This window comes from Natator depressus, chromosome 1 (assembly GCF_965152275.1).
Source record: "Natator depressus isolate rNatDep1 chromosome 1, rNatDep2.hap1, whole genome shotgun sequence".
Taxonomy (NCBI): Eukaryota; Metazoa; Chordata; order Testudines; family Cheloniidae; genus Natator; species Natator depressus.
The window spans coordinates 15,986,608-16,006,572 of record NC_134234.1 but is presented as its reverse complement, the minus strand read 5'-3'; the positions used below and the strand labels follow the sequence as shown (position 1 = coordinate 16,006,572).

The window sequence follows — 19,965 nt, the reverse complement described above, 5'->3', positions numbered from 1 at the left end:
TGGCAAAAAATTAAACAACTGAAAGCAAGGTCTTACAATGGAAGGTTTCAGGCAACCTTAACAACAGGCAGCACTACCAGCCTCTAATACTGACTTTGTTTTTCTAATATCTCTATAACTCTGCCTTGTCTACACTGCTGCTCTTCTACTTCTACACGCCTTCCCATGGCCACTCTCTACAAAAGAGCCTCTCATGACCATTCCCTGTGTCTTTTTCACCCACTCCAATGTTTGTGACAAAAGAAAACCCACTATCATCTGCATCACCCTCCTGTATGCCTAAAACCTTCCAAAAATGGATGCCAAACTTGCTCCCGCTCATTCAAAACACTTCTGAAATCATACCTAATCTGTGAAGCATCTAAACTATCCTCAGCTATGATTTTTTTCTAATACAAGGTTCCAAACACTCTGGGGGAGGGAGCTGTTTTGTTTGATCCTGCTCTCCTAGACTAATCCTGCAAACAAGAGCCCTTAACTTTAAGCCCACACATAAACCTTTGCAGCATAGGGACCCTACCATACAGCAGCATGTATGCACTATGACCACCATCACCCTTAAAAATGACACAAAAATACTTAATTATGGGGGGGGGGGGGAGAGGAGGAGCAGAGATAAAGGTTAAAAATCAGTATTTTTCATAGCACAATCTGCAGTGCCATGAATACAATGTGAGCATCTCTGTGATCCAAGGCCATCCCTAGGCACAAAGCCTGACAGCTTGCTGTCCCACCTTCAGCCCCTAAAAAATAAGATCAGCTTGATTAATAAGTCCTGCATGTATTAATGTATTCTTCCTCAAGTGCCTTTTCTGAACAACTGCACTTTGCTTTGTCCATCTTAGACTGACACTTCTTCCTACCTCCCTTGCAAAGGACAGGGAATGTGCCTCACTCTGTTTAAGAGCTATGCAAACTCATGGCTAGGCTTACAGGAATTTGATCTATATATATATAAGTCAACAAATATCAATAAGCATTTTCAAAATTCTTATCTATTTAAATTTTCACAGTTGCAGAAAATGATGGAAAGGTCAGAGGGGGGGGGGTCAGATAATAACTACTTAATGACAGCAGACATTAAGTTTTAAAAAATTAAAATTTTATAACCATTAAAACACAAATTGTCAACATCACCTGTCAAAACATACAAAGCAAATATCCTTAAATCAAACTCTAATACCTCTCGAAGCAGCATTTTTCCTACTTTACCTAGTTGTGTATTTCAATCACCACAGATGGAGATTTTTTTTAACCTGTGTATGGTGAAACTGACATTTACCAACATTTATTGATAAAACTCTAACTCTTCCAAGCCTAGGGTATGGCCTATATGTGTGATTTTTGATTAAGAATCTCCCTTCTTCATATCTTTAAGGCCCCAAGCCATCCCCATGTCCATAGCCAACAGCCTGTTGCCCCCATCATCTCATCTCCCGCTCCGGCAGCACCCCAAGGCTATCCCCACAGCCAGAGATGAGGGTGCCAGAAGGGACCCTGGTGCACGTCTAATCTGGCCTCCTGCACAACGCAGAGCAGAAGACTCGGCTGAACTCACTCCTCTTCGAACTAGCGACTCTGGGGCCCAGCTTCCACTAGTTCCTGCCGAGAGCAGCCGGGACGCATCTCTGGCATAACAGGGGATCCGTTTACACCACCCCCGAGGCCGGGGCCACGAGTTCGGGGGCAGGGGCCGCCAGTTTCTCCCCTTACAGCGGGGAGCTGGGGAACAAGGGGCTGCCGGGCCCGTCTCCCCCTTCCCACTGGGGCTCGAGGGGGCTGCTCCCGAGCCTTGCCCGGGCTCCTGGCCCACATGCAGGAGGAGGGAGGAAGCCACCCCCGGGCATGGCGGGGAGCGGGCAGCCCGGCTCGGCGGGAAGGGAGGCAGGGCCCTGGGTGGGCCTGCACCGGGCTGGCCCGCCGGCACTCACAGAACTCGGCGACGTAGAAGGACACGGCGTAGTTCTCCTCGCACCACTCCAGGGTGGAGGTGGGCGCGCCCCAGTAGCCGGCCCTGTCGGCGGCGGGAGCCATGGCGCAGCGCTGCCTGCGTGCGACCGCGGCCGGGCCCGAACGCTCACTGCGCGGCGCGGGCCGAAGCGGAGGCGGGAGGTGGCTCCGCCCACAGGCCGAGCCCGGGCGGGGCCGCCGGGGCCACAGCCGGTCGCCCCGCTCGTTGCCAGGGCGACCGGCTGCGGCCTGCAGCGCGTCCGCGCCGGTCGGGGAGCAGCGACTGTGACCCGCCGGGGCCGGTTCGTGGGCGGCAGCGCGGTTTGGGGGGCCGGGGGCGAGGTTTGGGGGGCTGGCAGAAGCAGAGGTTTGGGGGGCTGGGGGCGGGACGGGGGAAGGTTTGGGGGGCTGGCAGAAGCAGAGGTTTGGGGCTAAGGGAGGGAAGGTTTGGGGGGCTGGCAGAAGCAGAGGTTTGGGGGGCATGATGGGGGGAAGGTTTGGGGGGCTGGCAGAAGCAGAGGTTTGGGGGCCGAGGGCGGGAAGGGGGGAGGCTTGGGGGGCTGGCAGAAGCAGAGGTTTGGGGGGCTGGGGGCGGGACGGGGGAAGGTTTGGGGGGCTGGCAGAAGCAGAGGTTTGGGGGGCTGGCAGAAGCAGAGGTTTGGGGGGCGGGAAGGGGGGAGGTTTGGGGGGCTGGCAGAAGCAGAGGTTTGGGGAGCTGGGGGCGGGACGGGGGAAGGTTTGGGGGGCTGGCAGAAGCAGAGGTTTGGGGCTAAGGGAGGGAAGGTTTGGGGGGCTGGCAGAAGCAATTTGGGGCTTTTCCTGGATTTGCGGTATCACTCCTGCTCACCTTATACAAGCTTTTCCTTTAGTTATTACTGTTTATATTACATTAGCACCCAAAATATACCAACTGATTTGCAAGCACTGAGGAAGCCAATCCCTGCCCCAAAAAGCATATAATCTAAAAAGACAAAGCAGGGAAGGGATACAACATACAAGTACAGACCCAGTCCAGCAATGATCTCTATTGGGGTATACCCCAGGGCCAGTGAGGATCCCCATTGATTTCAGTAGGGCTGCATACAGGTATAGGGCTTCATTCACACAGACCTCGTAGGCACATCTTATTATTCATCTTTGTTTCCTTTTCTCTCTTTTTAAGTAAAACACTAATTTCACCTCTCACCTCCTTCTACAATTTAGCTTCATCTTCCCCAGGTTCAGTTCCAGGGATCCCCCTTCTAATATTTGAACCTTTCCCTCCACATAATTGAGCAATTCACTCATAAGCTAAATAAATGAGTAGATGCTTTAAGGTTTGTCTAGGCTAGCTAAACCAAACTTAAACTCAGTCTCTGTTCCTAGAGTAGATGCAAACACATAAGCAGGCACATACCTTGACTCACATGAATAGTAACTATTTGTGTATTTTTTATAGTGGGATAAGCATTTCTTAGGGGCATAAAATGTTTGTGGCTTCAAAACATAATTGCTTCAATGTTAACAATTAAAAGTATTTAGACTTTCAATACATTAATGTTATTGCAAACTTTTATATATACATGCCAGATTTTTCAAAAATAGACTCCCAGATCTATATTTAGGCACCTAAGGGTGGGATTTTCAAAAACATCTGATTTATTGACTTCTACCTGCAGACCCTGATGGAGGAGTATAGCCTGGTTGAAGCATTTCAGCTTCTTGACTTGTGGAAGTTCAATATATTGGAAGGTGATGTTGATTGCAAATATAGCACAGATTTATCAGTTTTGTTTTTGATTTCATATTGTTCACACAGTAAGGATGTGAATCATAAAAATGTAGGGTTGAAAGGGACCTCAAGAAGTCAAGTCCAATACCCTGTGTTGAGGCAGGACAAAGTAAACCTAGACCATCCCTGACACGTGTTTGTCCAACCTGTTCTTAGTGAGGCTCTAGACAGGACTTTTTCAGCATAGATGTGAAACTTAGAAAAAAAAAATCTCTGTAAAATCTGAAATTCTGCTTGCAATTTGGAAACCAATTAAAGAAACAAGTACCGTACAGACCATCTACTTTACAAATTTAATATTAAATATGGGAAGGATGTAAAGAATGAGCAATATGCCAATAAAAATATCTACTAATAGAGCACAAACCCATCAGCTGCAGACGGGATGGTCACAGGTTTCTGTAAAAGCCGGCCCCTTGACAAGAGCTGCAGTATGTGGTTTTGGCAATGGTTGTGGAAGTGGGTGATAGGTTCATAGGTTTCAATTCCAGGGGTTCTCTGGAACTTGAGCAGCTGTTGGGAATCCCTCTGATATTTATGACCAAGTGATGGCCACAGCTATCAGCATCAGGAGCAGGAGAAAGAAGCCTGCCAAGCGCTGCAATCAATCAAGGAAGGAGGCAATGCTAAGCAGTGGGCCAGAAGCCCCTAAGGCAGAGGCACTTACCCATGCACTGGGCTCCATTCTGATCTGTTACACTAGTGTACAACTAGAATAACTACACTGACTTCATTGAAGTCATTCCTGATTTAGAGCAGTGTAAGAACAGAATCAACCCTGTATCCACCACCTTCAGCTCACTCAGATCTTGGCCTAGGTTTCTACTAGTAGTTCATTTCTCCCTCCCCAATTGACCCCTATTGCCTTTGAAGCCACTATCCCTACATCCCTCCAACAGAAGGGGGTACACTCTACCAACCTTCTCAAAGCAGACATTTTAGGGGTTTGCGGCATGCTGTGCTTCAAAGCTGCACCCTAGAACCCCTGTATTCACCACTGTCATGTAATTATGCTATATTTTGCACAAAGTATGCCTTGTGAGATATTATTTTAAAAGTTTTTATCTGTTGTATATTAATATCCTGTTGGATTGTATGTGAAGTTATGAAGTTTTGCTGTGTGTATGTTACTGAAATATGTTGTAAGGTTGGGAACACTCACAACAAGCCTTTCAGGTGCAACAAAGGAGGAGCCAGACACACTGATGGGCTGTTAAAGGACTCCATACCCCCAAGATCTATCCCAAGAATCACATACAATGGAGACTTCTCAGAGATAGCACATAGACAATGGAAACTGCTTGACGCATGTCATAGCAAAGCCTCTTTTCAGCAAGCTAAATGAAGCTATAAAAGAGGGGAAGTGACATCATCACTTGACCTCTCACCCCCCACAACTCAACATCTGGAAACATATCTGGAGGGGAAAGACTGAACTGGGGAGGTGGTTTCAGGCTGGAAGAGAATTCCAGCCTATGTATGGAAGATCTGTAACCTGCTTGTATTATCTACCAGGGGGAGACACTGCCTGATTGAAATCCTATCTAGTTTATATAACTCAGATTGTGATTTTACTTTTATTTCTTAGATAGCCAACTTTGATCTGTACACTTATTAGTTATAATCACTTAAAATCTATCTGTAGTTAATAAATCTGTTTTATATTTTACTCAAAACAGGGTGTTTTGCTTGAAGTGATTGGGAAATCTGCTCAGGAACAACAGCTGGTGCATGTCCTCTCTACATTGAGGGAGGGGCGGACTGGGTTATAAATTTACACTGGTCAGGCTTCTGACCAGGGCAAGACAGTACAACTCAGGGGTGCAAAGCTGGGGAGCTGGGGGAAATTGGCTGGAGCCTCTCTATTGTTGGTTCATGAGTGGCTGGCAAAAGCATTCATGTAATTCAGCTGGGTGCATCCCTGCTGGTGGATGTCTTTGTAAGTGCAGTACCTGGAGAGATTTGCAGCTTGTCACAGCATCACAGTATGAGAGGTAAAACAGTGGGCTTAGTGGTACCCTAGTTTTAGGTTGCACCCTGGGAACCCATCACAGGGGGCATTTACTTTCTCACAGCCAAGTCTGAGCCTAGCAGTTGGGTGCTGTCTTTCCTGGGACTACTCTGATACAGGCTGAGAAATATAAAGCCGTCCCCTTGCCTTTCAAATAGGAAGTAAAGGCAGATAACCAGATCCTCAGCATGTATAACTTGGCATAGCTACTATTAACTTCAATAGACCTACGCTGAATTACACCAGCTGAGGATCTGGCCCAGGGGTTGTAAAACCAGAAACACTCTCAAATTAGACTCAGAAAGTGAAGGGAGAGTTTTCTGAAGGCAAAAATGGTAATTATAAGTCAAAATCCCATTGACTTTCAAAGGAAGTTAGGTGCCTGACTGCCCCTTGTGCTTTTGAAAATCTTCCCACAAGTTTAAAAAGCCACACAATAATTATTTATAATACTTTCCTCAGATGAAAAGCATTTCCAAATGTAAAGCATTAACTTTAATTTATTATTGAAAAAGCAAAACACACTGTAAATTACATCCTATTTTGCATGACACTTTCATACACAGATCTCAATCTGAATACAACTTGCTTGAACTTTGAAGCCATTAAATAATCAATTCTCCTTTGTAACCCTCATTGTTTTTAGTACACAGAGTGAACAATAGGCTTCTGTTGCTAATTTAACACCTGAAAATTTGCATGCTTAACCAAAGGCTATATAGTCTAGTGGATTAAGGGCCTAATTCTTCTCTCGTGTACTCAGGCTTTACACTTGTGTAACTCCATTGAATTTAATGGAATTATTTCTAATTTATACCAATGTAATTGAAAGGAGAATTAGGAGAATTAATAGTCAAACTCATGTACAAGCAGGAAGAATTGGAAGTCTTGGCACAGTCAAGGAACTATGATGTGACTGGAACAACAGAGACTTGCAGGGGGGTAACTCACATGACTGGAGCACTGTCATGGATGGGTTTAAACTGTTCAGGAAGGACAGGCAAGGAGAAAAGGTGGAGACGTAGCACTGTATGTAAGGGAGCGGTATGATTGCTCAGAGCTCCAGTATGAAACTGGAGAAAAGCCTGTTGAGAGTCTTTGGGTTTCGTTTAGAGGCGAGAGCAACAAGGGTGATGTGGTGGTGGGTATCTGCTACAGACCAGCAGACCAAGAGGATGAGGTAGACGAGGCTTTCTTTGGACAACAGAAGTTTCCGGATCACAGGTCCTGGTTCTCATGGGGGATTTCAATCACCCAGACATCTGCTGGGAGAGCAATACAGCAGTGCACAGACAATCCAGGAAGTTTTTGGAGAGTGTTGGGGACAACTTCCTGGTGCAAGTTCTGGAGGAACCAACTAGGGGCCATGCTCCTCTTGACCTGCTGCTCACAAACAGGGAAGAATTGGTAGGGGAAGTAGAAGTAGGTGGCAACCTGGGCAGCAGTGACCACGAGATGGTCGAGTTCCGGATCCTGACAAAGGGAAGAAAGGAGAGCAGAAGATTATGGACCCTGGACTTCAGAAAAGCAGACTTTGACTCCCTCAGGGAACTGATAGACAGGATTCCCTGGGAGGCTAATATGAGGGGGAAAGGAGTCCAGGAGAGCTGGCTGTATTTTAAAGAAGCCTTATTGAGGGCGCAGGAACAAACCATCCCGATGTGCAGAAAGAAGAGCAAATATGGCAGGTGACTATCTTGTCTTAACAGAGAAATCTTCAGTGAGCTTAAACACAAAAAGGAAGCTTACAAGAAGTGGAAACTTGGACAGATGACTAGGGAGGAGTATAAAAATATTGCTCGAGCATGCAGGGATGTAATCAGGAAGGTCAAAACACAACTGGAGTTGCAGCTACCAAGGGATGTGAAGGGTAACAAGAAGGGTTTCTACAGGTATGTTAGCAACAAGAAGGTGGTCAGGGAAAGTGTGGGACCCTTACTGAATGGGGGAGACAACCTAGTGACAGATGATGTGGAAAAAGCTGAAGTACTCAATGTGATGGGTTCCCTCCCTTAGGATGGCACCTGATGTGCTGAGATATCACTGAGCCCGCCTGTTATGCGAGCCTGGGCACCCTTTTTACCTGTCTTGCTGAGCCAAGCTGTTAAGCCTCCTCCAGCACACACAGGCAGGGCCACACCCAACTGCAGAACAGAACAGACACTGAGAAGGCTCATCTTAAGGGACTTGCCCCAGCATTCAGGTATCCCACCTCCCTTGGAGTGCAGACCCAAAGGTATATTATGAAATCTGCCTCCGCCCTCAATGTGGAGGAAGATATACACAACTTCTTGCCCCCGCCCCCCAGTTAGAAATTACAGAAACTGGGTTTAATAATAAACAAAACAAAGTTTAACAACTATAAAAGTCAGATTTTAAGTGGTACAAGGAGTAGCAAACAGAACAAAGCAGATTACTAAGCAAATAAAACCAAACACGCAAACTAGGCTTGTTTCACTAAAGAAATTGCTTACAAACAGTAATTTCTCACCCAAGATATTGCTGCAGGCAGATTACAGACAGTCTTGAAAGGCAGATACACTGGTCTCCAGCTTAAAACCTCAGTTATTACTCCTCATAAGCTGGACGCCCTTCCAGTTTGGGTTCAACCCTTCTCCCCTCAGTTCAGTTCTTGCTTCCAGGTGTTTTTTCAGTTTCTCTTTGGGTGGGGAGGCAGAGGAGAACCATGATGATGTCACTCCCCTGCCTGATATAGCTCTTGAGTAAGGCGGGAACCCTTTGTCTTCTAGTGGAAAACCACTGGCATTCCAAAAGGGGAGGAGGGGTATCCAGTACCTGGTAACTCGGACCCATGTCTTCATGGCTGTGGCAGCCATTGCTTGTAGGCTGTCTCCAGCATCCATAGGAAGACTAAGCTCCTTCACAGTCCATTGTCTCCGCTAATGGTCCATTACCCCAGTTTGTCTTTTCCATTGTTGTTCCATTCTATCGTTGTACCTGAAGGGCTAGTTGGGGGTGACACTTGAAATACAGATATAGAGTTAATAGTCCTAACTTCAGATACAGAAATGATGCAGGTGTACAAATTGGATAATCACATTCAGTAAATCCTAACCTTTCCAATGATATCTCACATGAGCCATCTTGCATAAAGTATATCTCAGTTATGTCATATTAATATCATAAGCATATTTTCATGAATAATATGCAGTGAAATGTCACACCTTCCCCTTGAGATTACTGCCAGAGGGGTGGTCTCTGACCAATGGGGAGGCAGTATACCTAAAATCCCTTTTTGGCTTTGGTTATACAGCCTCCAAGTGTTGCCAAACACTGCAAAGTTATCCATAGGTGCTTTTGCAATGTCTGGGTTTCTGTTTCCAGGTTGCCTGAAAACACTGTGGTGTGTAGCACTGTGTACATAATGCAGATGTCAATATCTTTTAACGTGTAGGTGTCTTGGCATTTAGCCATCAATGCCATGAGGCGGTGTGTCTCAGTTTCCCCTTCCACATAGCAGTCTAGATTGGTTATGCTTTCCCTGCTGTGCCAATCTCTAAGCCTGTCTACGGGTACTAATTGAGAGGCAGTATTCTCATAGGACTTTCTTGTTCCCACTCCTAGTCTGTACCAAAGATTTTTCCAAAAAAGCATGCACCCACCGGCGCCAACAGAAGTCGGCGCCTATGCTTCCTGGCAGCCAGCAATCTGGACAGACTTCCTACTGTCAGGCAAAATGCTCCCATCCCCCTTGAAGAAAAGCCTGTCTGTAGCCTCTGGGTAAGAGCTGGCTTCAAGCACACCCACCCTTGTCAGCAGACAGTGTTCCACTGCTGTAGAGGAATTAAAGAGACACTCTCCAATTTCCCCAGCAGTTTCTGTGACTTCACTTTTTCCTGACGGATTGGATAAATGGACTATAAGGTGGATAGAAAGCTGGCTAGATTGTCGGGCTCAATGAGTAGTGATCAACGGCTCGATGTCTAGTTGGCAGCTGGTATCAAGCGGAGTGCCCCAGGGGTCATTCCCGGGGGCTGGTTTTGTTCAACATCTTCATTAATGATCTGGATGATGGGATGGATTGCACCCTCAGCAAGTTCACGGATGACACTAAGATGGGGGGAGAAGTAGATGTGCTGGAGGGTAGGTGTAGGGTAGAATGACCTAGACAAATTGGAGGAGTGGGTCAAAAGAAATCTGATGAGGTTCAACAAGGACAAGTGCAGAGTCCTGCACTTAGGATGGAAGAATCCCATGCGCTGCTACAGGCTGGGGACCGACTGGCTAAGCGGCAGTTCTGCAGAAAAGGACCTGGGAATTACAGCGGATGAGAAGCTGGATATGAGTCAACAGTGTGTCCTTGTTGCCAAGAAGGCTAACGGCATATTGGACTGCATTAGTAGGAGTGTTGCCAACAGATCGAGGGAAGTGATTATTCCCCTCTATTCGGCACTGATGAGGCCACATCTAGAGTACTGTGTCCAGTTTTGGGCCCCCCACTACAGAAAGGATGTGGATAAATTGGACAGAATCCAGCGGAGGGCAATGAAAATGATTAGGGGGCTGGAGCACATGACCTATGAGGAGAGGCGGAGGGCACTGGGCTTATTTAGTCTGCAGAGGAGAAGAGTGAGGGGGGATTTGATAGCAGCCTTCAATTATCTGAAGGGGGGTTCCAAAGAGGATGGAGCTAGGCTGTTCTCAGTGGTGGCAGACGACAGAAGAAGGAGCGATGGTCTTAAGTTGCAGTGGGGGAGGTCTAGGTTGGATATTAGGAAACACTATTTCACTAGGAGGGTGGTGAAGCACTGGAATGCGTTACCTAGAGAGGTGGTGGAATCTCCATCCTTAGAGGTTTTTAAGGCCCTGCTTGACAAAGCCCTGGCTGGGATGATTTAGTTGGGGTTGGTCCTGCTTTGAGCAGGGGGTTGGACTAGATGACTTCCTGAAGGCTATTCCAAACCTAATCTTTTATGAAGAGCTCTGAATTGGAAAGCAGAGAACCCATTTAGCTCAGTATCTTGTTTAACTCAACCATTTAAATTATTTACCCTTTTCTAATATGGCTGTTTTATATACTGACCTAAACCTTGTCCCACTGAAATCCTAGAGAATGTTGCTATTGAATTCAATTGGACCAGGGTTTAGTGTTACATCAGGTGTAGCATATAATTAATGTTTCACTTATGATTCCAAGCCACACCTACTCCCATAGGAATGTTGAATATGGCTGTACGGTTCCTCACATTTTAGATATCAGCAGGTTGTAAGATAAAGGCTGAAACTGTCAGTCTTTTAGGCCAGGTCTACACTAGGAGCACTTTGCCAGTTTAGCTACACTGGTATACTAAGCTAGCAGAGTGCTTCCAGTATGGACACAGCTTATGCCAGCACCATTAGAGCTTATTCCAGTTTCCCCTCCTCCCCCCGCACCCCAGCAAAATAAGATATACTGGCAAAAGCACAGTTTTGCTGGTGTAACTGTCTACTCTATGGGCTTTTGTTAGCATAGCAGTGTTGATCACAGAGCCTACCTCATCACATGCCTGACCAACATAGCTTGCTCACAACAGTTTGCAGTATTGACCTGATCTTAGAAATGAAATCCCAATATGCTTTACTGTTCTGCTGCTGAGCAGTGAGCCTCTGTTTGGGGGTCAATCATTCTATGGTGGCGTTCTCAATACCCAAGCAAACTGTATGATGTGGATAACTACGGGACTCTCGAACTCAATTCCCCCTTGGTTCAGGAGAGTTCTGCTTTGTTAACTTTCTGAACAGGCTACAAAGCCCATCTCTGTTTTAGGGCGCCTGGTGAATAGAATGTGCTTAGAAATATAAGGCCAGATTCTCCCCTGCTTTAAGGCCATTTGTACAGCTGGGAAGGGGATGATTTTCCCATTGGAGGGGGATCCTCTGGTGTTGTAGAGCTCCTACTCCAACCCACTCCCAGAGGCTGGCGTTAGGGACCTGGCTGGGGGAAAGACGACATAACAGGGGCTCTCTTATACCCAGCTGACCCCTGGCTGTTGCAGTAGCCACTGGGAGCCACTGGCAACCAGCAGCTAGAGCAATAAGTCATATAATATTGTGGAATCACTGTGAAAGCATCTAGAACAATGGATAGGCACTTGTTACCAATCAAAATAAGTAAGTAAGGTTCACCTTAACTGGCTTTCTTTCCTTTCTGAAATTGATCCACTCCAGCGTCATGACAACGTTGGCAATTCTCACCAACTATTCCAACCAGCAAGAATATTTTCAGCATTGCAGCAAAACCTTTCAAAGGTGCTGGGTGGGCTGATCTTCTGCTAAGGCTCTACTTAAGTAGCCAGAATTTCTACCCCTAGTTACTCTAGTGACACAAAATTGTCTCATCCAAAGCAATGAAATTATGAACACCACCACTAGCATAACTGACTATTCAAAAGGCATTGACTAACTGAATAGTCAATAAATCAATAGGTGATTGTACACACTGCATTTTTCAGTGATGTGATGAATAGTCACAGTTTGATTATGTTTGGCCTGGCCCTGTCTGAAACCAACTTGTGGTGGTAGTTCTGCATCTATCCTTTACTTCATATGATCCAGGATTGTGTACAATTTTGCTCACAGGTGATATCCAGGAGATGACACAATAGTTACTACACCTTGTTATATCTCCCGCCTTTGGTAAGGGCAGAAAGATTACCTTTATCCAGTCATCTGGTCAATTTCTAGTCATCCGTACTTGGTTGCAAATTTTCCACATGAGATCAATACCACAGTCACCAAATCACTTTTAACAATTCTGCTGGTATGTTTTCTACCCCTGGTGCTTTCCCAGGCTTCATTTTCATAATAGCATATACCATTTCCTCTTGCAGGATTGATGGATCTGACTCCGTACTCTCGTTTCTGTCATACTGTGCTCTAAGTGGCTCTGAGTCATGCAGATAAGCATAGTAATCTCGCCATCTGTGTTCAATATCATCATCGTCAGTGAGAACTCTGCCATCGTAATCTTTCATTATATCAGATTGCAGAGAAAACTTTTCAGTAAGAAATCTGACCGCTGTAAACCTAACTTGTGTTATTGCTCTTTATAATTCTCAAATTTCACACATTTGCCTTTATATAGTTGCTTGTCTCATCTAGTCTGCCTTTGAATCGGTCTACTCAGTTCCTTGTATTCCCTCTTACATTCGTCAGTCTCCAAGCCACTCTCTTTCACTATGCATCATTTTTTCACCAGATCAAACACCTTCTCAATAAACAATAAACCTCCTGAGGTCCCTTCCAACCCTGATATTCTATGATTCTATGACATTAAAGAAGATCCTGAGTATCCCAGTGGTGCTGTTAGTTAGGTGGGAATCCTCTATCCACCCCTCTGCTGGAGTCCCTTTATTCCTAAAGGAATTTAAAATTGGCAGTGCCTCCACCTGACTGGCATCTGTACACACTCAGTGGTGTGCCTTGGGAACCTCCAGCAATAAACCCATTCTAATAATAAATAATAATATAATCTGTGGCATGGGTGTAACTCAAATACCAATTATAAATAATATACATCCAATATGCTTAAATTAAAGTTAACACACCTTTACTTAACAACTTCAAAAATCAGAGTATAACTGTCTAAGATTATATGTCACTATTAATTTAAATCCACAGGGGGCAGTTAAATAAAATCAACTAACAAATATAGGATACAGTAATAAATGAAACCTATGTAACTGGCATTTACACTGCCACCATTTACCCCACCCCGCAGTGCACACTCCTCTGGATTTCAGAGTCCGAGACGCTTGCCTGCGTGGGCGCGCTGGATGACCTGCAGCTGGAGTCAGCGCTCTGTTGGGTCTGTGTATCAGTCCAGCCAAGGCAACAAGCTGCACAACCCCTCTGATGACTGGAGCCGGCTCCACCAAATGCCAGCAGCTCTGGGCCCTGGTTCGGTGGGAAGATCACTCTGCCTCTCCTCAGACTCAGACTCTCTGCTGTGCCCCTTCCCTTACAAGCACTTTTCCAAACCAGCGTGGGGGTTACTCACCGTCCTTCACTGCAGGCCCAGCTCAGTCAGCTCCAGGCACAGCAACAGTCTCTGCTCTGACTCAGTGAAGCCACCAACAGCCTCTGAGGCTCCCTGCTCTCGGCAGCAGCTTCTGGCTTCCTAGCAGCAGCGCCTGGTCTGGACAGAGCTCCACACCACCAATCTCATTCCTTTCCCCAAAACACAGTCCACCGCTGGCTCTCCCTGCACCAGGACGTCTCTACCTCTTTCCCCAAGGCACCATGGGAGTTGTGGTCTCTAAGGCTAGATTACATCACACAGGCTTTTCCCCTCACACTGTCAATAAAGTTCAGAGGCCCCTCTAGTAAAGGGTGCCTACACTATCCCTACATTTTCTGCAGATGCTGCAGGAAGAAAAGCAGCATTTGCTGTACACGTGGACAGCATATAGCACTGCTCCGCTGTCACTCCGAATTTTATGGGGGTGGGTGGAACAGAGAGCGAATAATTGTTTAAATGAAAAGACTCCTTCATGGATTCACATTAAAAAACGGAATTTGGATGGCTCAGGGGATGGGTAATTGGATACAGAGACTGTCACCTTTAGGTTAGGGGTTCAAATTCAAGTCTAAGTCTCCAGCAACTGAAAAGTGAGATGAAACGAGCAAGTGTTCTCAGTCCTGTTCCTATTGCTGCTAACAGGTGGGACTGAACTTTTCTCTAGGGCTATGCTATAAATTGGCTGCTGAGCTATACTTTACCATAGGACTTGGAGAATTATCCAATACCTGTTTGCTTATACATGCACAGGCTGATGCCTCATCTCAGATCAGGTCATGGCTGGCTTTATGTAGGAGCACTCGGGCTGTGACTGGTATGTAGAGTAAGAAAACGCCAGCCTCAATGGGCTCTGGTTCAGATCTGCCTCTTTCTACAACTTCTTCTCATTCCTGCCCCTCCAAAGAAAGCAGCTACCAGTCTGAACCTCCAGTTCATGCTGTAAAGCAGAACCAGCCCACTGGGCAGAGGGCTAAGCAGCAACTCTAGTGTGTTCTGAGGATTAACTGGTTAATTTTTGTAACATGGAGCTCATCAGATCAAAGGTGCTATGTGTTACCACATGTCCAATTTCACTAATGACAAGCGGCTGCCTAAACTGTAACAGATTCTTACGGGTAACAGTTCAGTAGTTTCCTTCCCCTTCTATTTCCTTATAAAAAGAACCTTTCTGCTCACTGTCCTCACCACAATTAGATTCTAGGGTATTTGTATGTCTCTCTCTGTTTCTGTTGCCAAGCCCCTGTTGAGCACTTTGGAGGGCTGACCCTTAATCTCTTGACAAGCAAATGCATTTCTTGACAGCCTGATTCATGTTGGCCCATTGCCCTCTAATGGCTTGGAGCTCTGACAGCTGGCAACAATTTTCTGACTATTGGAGCTCCAGTTGCTTCCCTGTCTGACAGGGGCCGAATAATCTTCTTGTGACTGCCAAATGGATGATAGTGGCCAATGCATTTGAAAAGCTCATTAATAAAATTCCCTTTTCTGTCCATTTTTATAACACAACCTCTTTTCTCCTTGTTTCCTCTTTCCACTTCTGCAAGTTGTTTCCCTCTCCCTCCCACTGCAGAATTATTTTGCATGTTGGTATCGCTGCACTGTTCACATTGGTCTCTCTGTTTTGGCCTTTAAGCATCATCACCAGAAGCTACTGACACCTTGCTCTGTCTATAGTACTGTCTGAAATTGCCTAGCAAGGCCCCTGGTATTTTGTTCACACCAGCTTCTAAAACTACCGCTTCCTTCTTTCATTGGCCTTGCCTGCCAACCGTGATTTTTTTTTTCAAGTGTACTTTTAGCTGTTTTGTTTTCTAGGAAAATTTGGGCCCAATCCCACAACCCTTGCTTGTATCCTAACTCAAAAACAAGAAGAGGAACCATTGGTGTAAGGATTACTCTAAGCCACTACAATGTAAGAGCAGATTTCTATTTTAGGCGCTTAAAACAGTGTCTCATGTCTGCTGAGCCATAGCAGATGGTAGGGCCTTGCAGGTCAGTTACCTACTGCAGGGAAAATCAGTGACACAGAGCCTGGGTATAGCAGAACCTCAGAGTTACGAACACCAGAGTTACAAACTGATCAGTCAACCGCATCCCTCATTTGGAACCAGAAGTAAGCAGACAGCAGAACCCAACCCACAAAAAAAGCAAATACTGTGCGGTACAGTACTGTGTTAAACGTAAACTACTGAAAAAAGGGAAAGTTTTAAAAAATTTGACAAGGTAAGTAAACTGTTTCTGTGCTTGTTTCATTCAAATTAAGATGTTAAAAGCAGCATTTTTCGTCTGCTTAGTAACATTTCAAAGCTGTATGAAGACAATGTTCAGTTGTAAACTTTTGAAAGAACCACCATAACGTTTTGTTCAGAGGTACGAACATTTCAGAGTTACGAACAACCTCCATTCCCGAGGTGTTCATAACGCTGAGGTTCTACTGTATTTTCTTAGTGTAACTGTAACCCACATGCCTAAAAGGGAGATATCTCTTCTTGAGAGGAGAAGCGGGGGAGGAATGAGTTGTATCTGGCTCAGTGTAGCTAGGCAGATCAATGCACAATTAGCATCCACACCTAGAAGTTTCTGGAATCGGGTGTGGTAGTTTTGGGCATGATCAATAGGCTCCCTGTAGCTGGACTAATAGACTCCATTGAGGTCAATTAGTCAGAGTAGCTGCTCAGCCACAGGAACAGAAACTAAGCAGGCTGTTTCCCCCTAACTCTGAAGCATTTTGCAGAATGATAGTGATGTTAACTTTCTCGCAGAGAAGCCCTGGCAGGGTTAGTTATGGAAAGCGGAGATTGGGAGGGAAAATTATTTTTCATTTTAATTGTATAGCTTGAATGTTTGATTTCAGCCAAACTCTTTAAAATTGTCTCAGCCAGTATGGTTTACCAACTCTTTTCTTATTTAAATGTGATGATGGGAAAAGAGTCGTCTATATTTTGCTATTCTCGGTTGTTATTTTTCTTGTAACAGATTTTTCATTTATCCACTTAATACTGATTGGTTGGTTAATTAACTTAGCTGACTAGCTAATGGAGTGATTCCACAGTGCAGTGGAGGAGGAGAAAGTCTTCCTGGGTTCCAGCTGGAGACAGGAGGGAAGAGGTTGTTGCAGTGCTTTTGACTCAGCAGACCGTATCAAGTTGATGAACAAAGACTCCAGGGAACACAGCCTAAGCTTCTGGAGTGCCGAGTTACTTCTAACTGTTTCTGTAGGACTGATCTGTTTCGATCAAACTGAATTTACTATATGCAGATTAATAAGCAGCCTTGCTCTGTATTAGAATTTAAGCTATTACTGTTTCTTTATGTTTATAAAGTTGGTATTTAAGAATTAAGTTTATTCCTCGTGTTCTTTTTGGACTTGATTGTGGGGAGGTTGACCCTGTGCAATTCTTGCTGAAAATCCCCGGTGACTGAATTCTGGGTTTCTATGTGCTTTTCTATAACAATTGTGTTGAAGCCAATGTTTTCCCCAGGAATTTAAATTGTTTTCCCCTCCCCCTGAATTTACGGGGGAGGGGAGATGAAGGGTGAGACAGTGAGAGTGGAGGTAGGTTCAATTTACAAGCATTTAACTCTAAGATGTGGGTTGTCACAGATGCAGCCAATGTGTCTTCTACAACCTGAACATCTAGAAATGCATCTGCTGGCTTACCACTGACATCAAGATAACGTGGACAATGACTTACTACTTTAAGCCTATTTGCATTGGTGCATTCATCAGCCAGGTATGCAAATTTTTTGAATGTGGTGAAAGAGTTCTTCACTTTTTCAACTGCTGAGTCTTTCACTGTTGTACCACATGCTTCTAACCAGTCAGCTGAGTTTCTTGCAGAAAGATAGTGAGCATTTGCATCCAACTTCCAGATTAACAAGTGACAATGCACTTAACATTGGCCTCCAGTTTGTAGTGTGTGGTATCTCTTGCTTGAATAGAAAGTATGATGCACCAGCCATGTTTGTTCAAATAAACCGTGTTGTGTATCCAGCATTCTTAACAGCCTCGTTAAGTACTACTAAAATTGGTTTTGACAGTGATTGGCTTATAAGGCTTTCTTAGGGACTTGGTGTTTTTCAGCCTTTTCATGTAGTTTGTCAGCACTGGCTTTGCTGATCGGTCTGGCAAAATTGTTTGATATTTTTTGTTTTAGAAATCTATAACTGTTGTGTGTTTTGGCGTAATTTGCATTATCCTTATGTTAAATTTGCATTTAATTTATTCATATGTTTTATATGTAGCAGATCAAAGTGAAAATGAAAAGACAAAAACAAATGCAACCATTTTTCCACTCTAAGGCCTCAAAAACCAACCAAGCTGAAGAACACACTAAGAATGAAGAATATACCAACATGACATCTGGAAGTTCACACAGTATATTAACATCTGAACAGCCTGAAGCACAAATACGGCTACCTACTTAAACAGTGTCTCCAAAACCTAAAGGCAGTTCCCAATGTTTGTTGAAGTTTTCCATTTACTGAAGTTACAAAAGATGGCTACTGATGCACCTCTTGCAAAAATCTTCCAAAGAAGGAAAGCTTCCCAATGCTACAACTGGTAAAGATGTGGACAAACTGGAGAAAGTCCTGAGAAGAGCACCCAAAATGATTAAAGGTTTGGAAAACATGACCTATGAGGAAGATTAAACAAACCCAGTTTTTTCAATCTGGAAAAGAGAAGACTGAGGGGGGACATAAGTTTTCAAGCACATAAAAGGTAGTTACAAGGAGGAGGGAGAAAAATTGTTGTTGTTAACCTTTGAGGATAGGACAAGAAGCAATGGGCTTAAATTGCAGCAAGGGATTTTTAGATTGGACATTAGGAAAAACTTTGTAACTTTCAGGATGGTTAAACACAGGAATAAATTGCCTAGGGAGGTTGTGGAATCTCCATCACTGGAGATTTTTAAGAGCAGGTTAGACAAACACCTGTCAGGGATGGTCTAGATAATACTTAGTCCTGCCATGAGTGCAGGGGACTGGACTAGAAGACCTCTCGAGGTCCCTTCCAGTCCTACGATTTATACATTAATGCTCCATTTGTCCCTTGGTCTGCACATTTCTTTGTATGACTTCTGGACAGATTTTATTTGCCAATTGTGTTTAGTCCCTTATGGTGGGCCTGGGAATGTTAGGCCCAGGATTTGATTGAGGAATGTACTCATGATTGAGCCTTTGGGGCATTTCCAGATAATTAATACATATGAATAACATGGACATGATGTAATACACCATATCCATATTATGTATGTGTACATATGACACCACCTTATATTCAAGCATAACAATTTTTTAAATTTATTGTAGTCTGGCTCTTTTACTTTGGTGCCACAGAGCGCAACACATTCCTATTAGGGTAATTACAGTTACCACCTGTATTATTATTAGTAGTAGTAGCAGGTTGAGTGTTTTGAATTACTGGGATAGGCATTATTACAGTGTGTTTCACAGTGCTATGTATATGAGAAGTAAAAGAAATATGCAGTAGTGACATTACAAACAAGGCCTTTATACATAAATGTCTTGTCTTGTCTTTAATTACTACACAGTACTGTCCTATCATATTCTAGGTCAGTGGTTTTCAAAGTTCGGGTCGCGACCCAGTACTGGGTCGCAGAATGCAAGGCACTGGGTCGCCTTGCTCAGCATCCAGGGACCCTAGTGGCTGGGCAGTAAAAACGAGTAGTCCCTACCTGTTCTGACACCACACTGCATCCTGGAAGCGGCCAGCAGCAGGTCCGGCTCGAAGGCAGGGGGGCCACGGGGCTCTGGGCACTACCCCGCCCCGAGCACTGGCTCTGCACTCCCATTGGCTGGGCTGGGGGGGCAGTGCCTGCGGGCAAGAGCCGAATGGAGACACTTGTGCACCTCCCACCTAGGAGCCAGACCTGCTGGCCGCTTCTGGGGCACAGGATAGGCGGGAACCCCTCCTCTGCACTGTGACTGTGCCGCTGACTGGGAGCCACTGCAGGTAAGCCTGCGCCCCAACCCCGTGCCCCAATCCCCAGCCCCACCCCGCAGCCCTCACCCCAACTCTCTGCCCCAGCCCTGAGCCCCCTCCCACACCCAAGCCCCTCATCCCCAGCTCAGATGGGTTGCAGGCATCAACAATTTTCTTCAAGTGGGTCGCCAGAGAAAAAGTTATAGGTTACCTGTACTGCTGGTTGTTACCCTTTGGTAAGCTTCATGGGACAGGGAACAGGAACA

General features: G+C 45.2%; 1 protein-coding gene and 1 long non-coding RNA gene across 7 annotated transcripts in view; one reads left to right on the top strand and one right to left on the bottom strand.

Moving 5' to 3' along the window:
• ACER3 (alkaline ceramidase 3) overlaps nucleotides 1–2,081 on the bottom strand; it is a 78,241-nt gene extending 76,160 nt beyond the window's left edge. Inside the window, exon 1 of the mRNA XM_074955301.1 lies at nucleotides 1,932–2,081. Within this exon, the coding sequence (XP_074811402.1) occupies nucleotides 1,932–2,034 (103 nt within the window). The 5' untranslated portion in view covers nucleotides 2,035–2,081. The remainder of the gene's footprint in view (nucleotides 1–1,931) is intronic.
• LOC141989064 (uncharacterized) lies at nucleotides 1,813–19,712 on the top strand. 6 transcript variants are annotated; one of them, XR_012639904.1, is made up of 4 exons: nucleotides 1,813–1,990; nucleotides 3,609–3,681; nucleotides 17,357–17,486; nucleotides 17,998–19,712. It is a non-coding gene; the product is annotated as an uncharacterized LOC141989064 (long non-coding RNA). The 6 variants fall into 6 exon arrangements; XR_012639903.1 differs by lacking the exons at nucleotides 1,813–1,990; nucleotides 3,609–3,681 and adding exons at nucleotides 2,176–2,252; nucleotides 15,568–15,664; XR_012639905.1 differs by lacking the exon at nucleotides 1,813–1,990 and adding an exon at nucleotides 2,191–2,252.
• The last annotated feature ends 253 nt before the right edge of the window (nucleotides 19,713–19,965 follow it).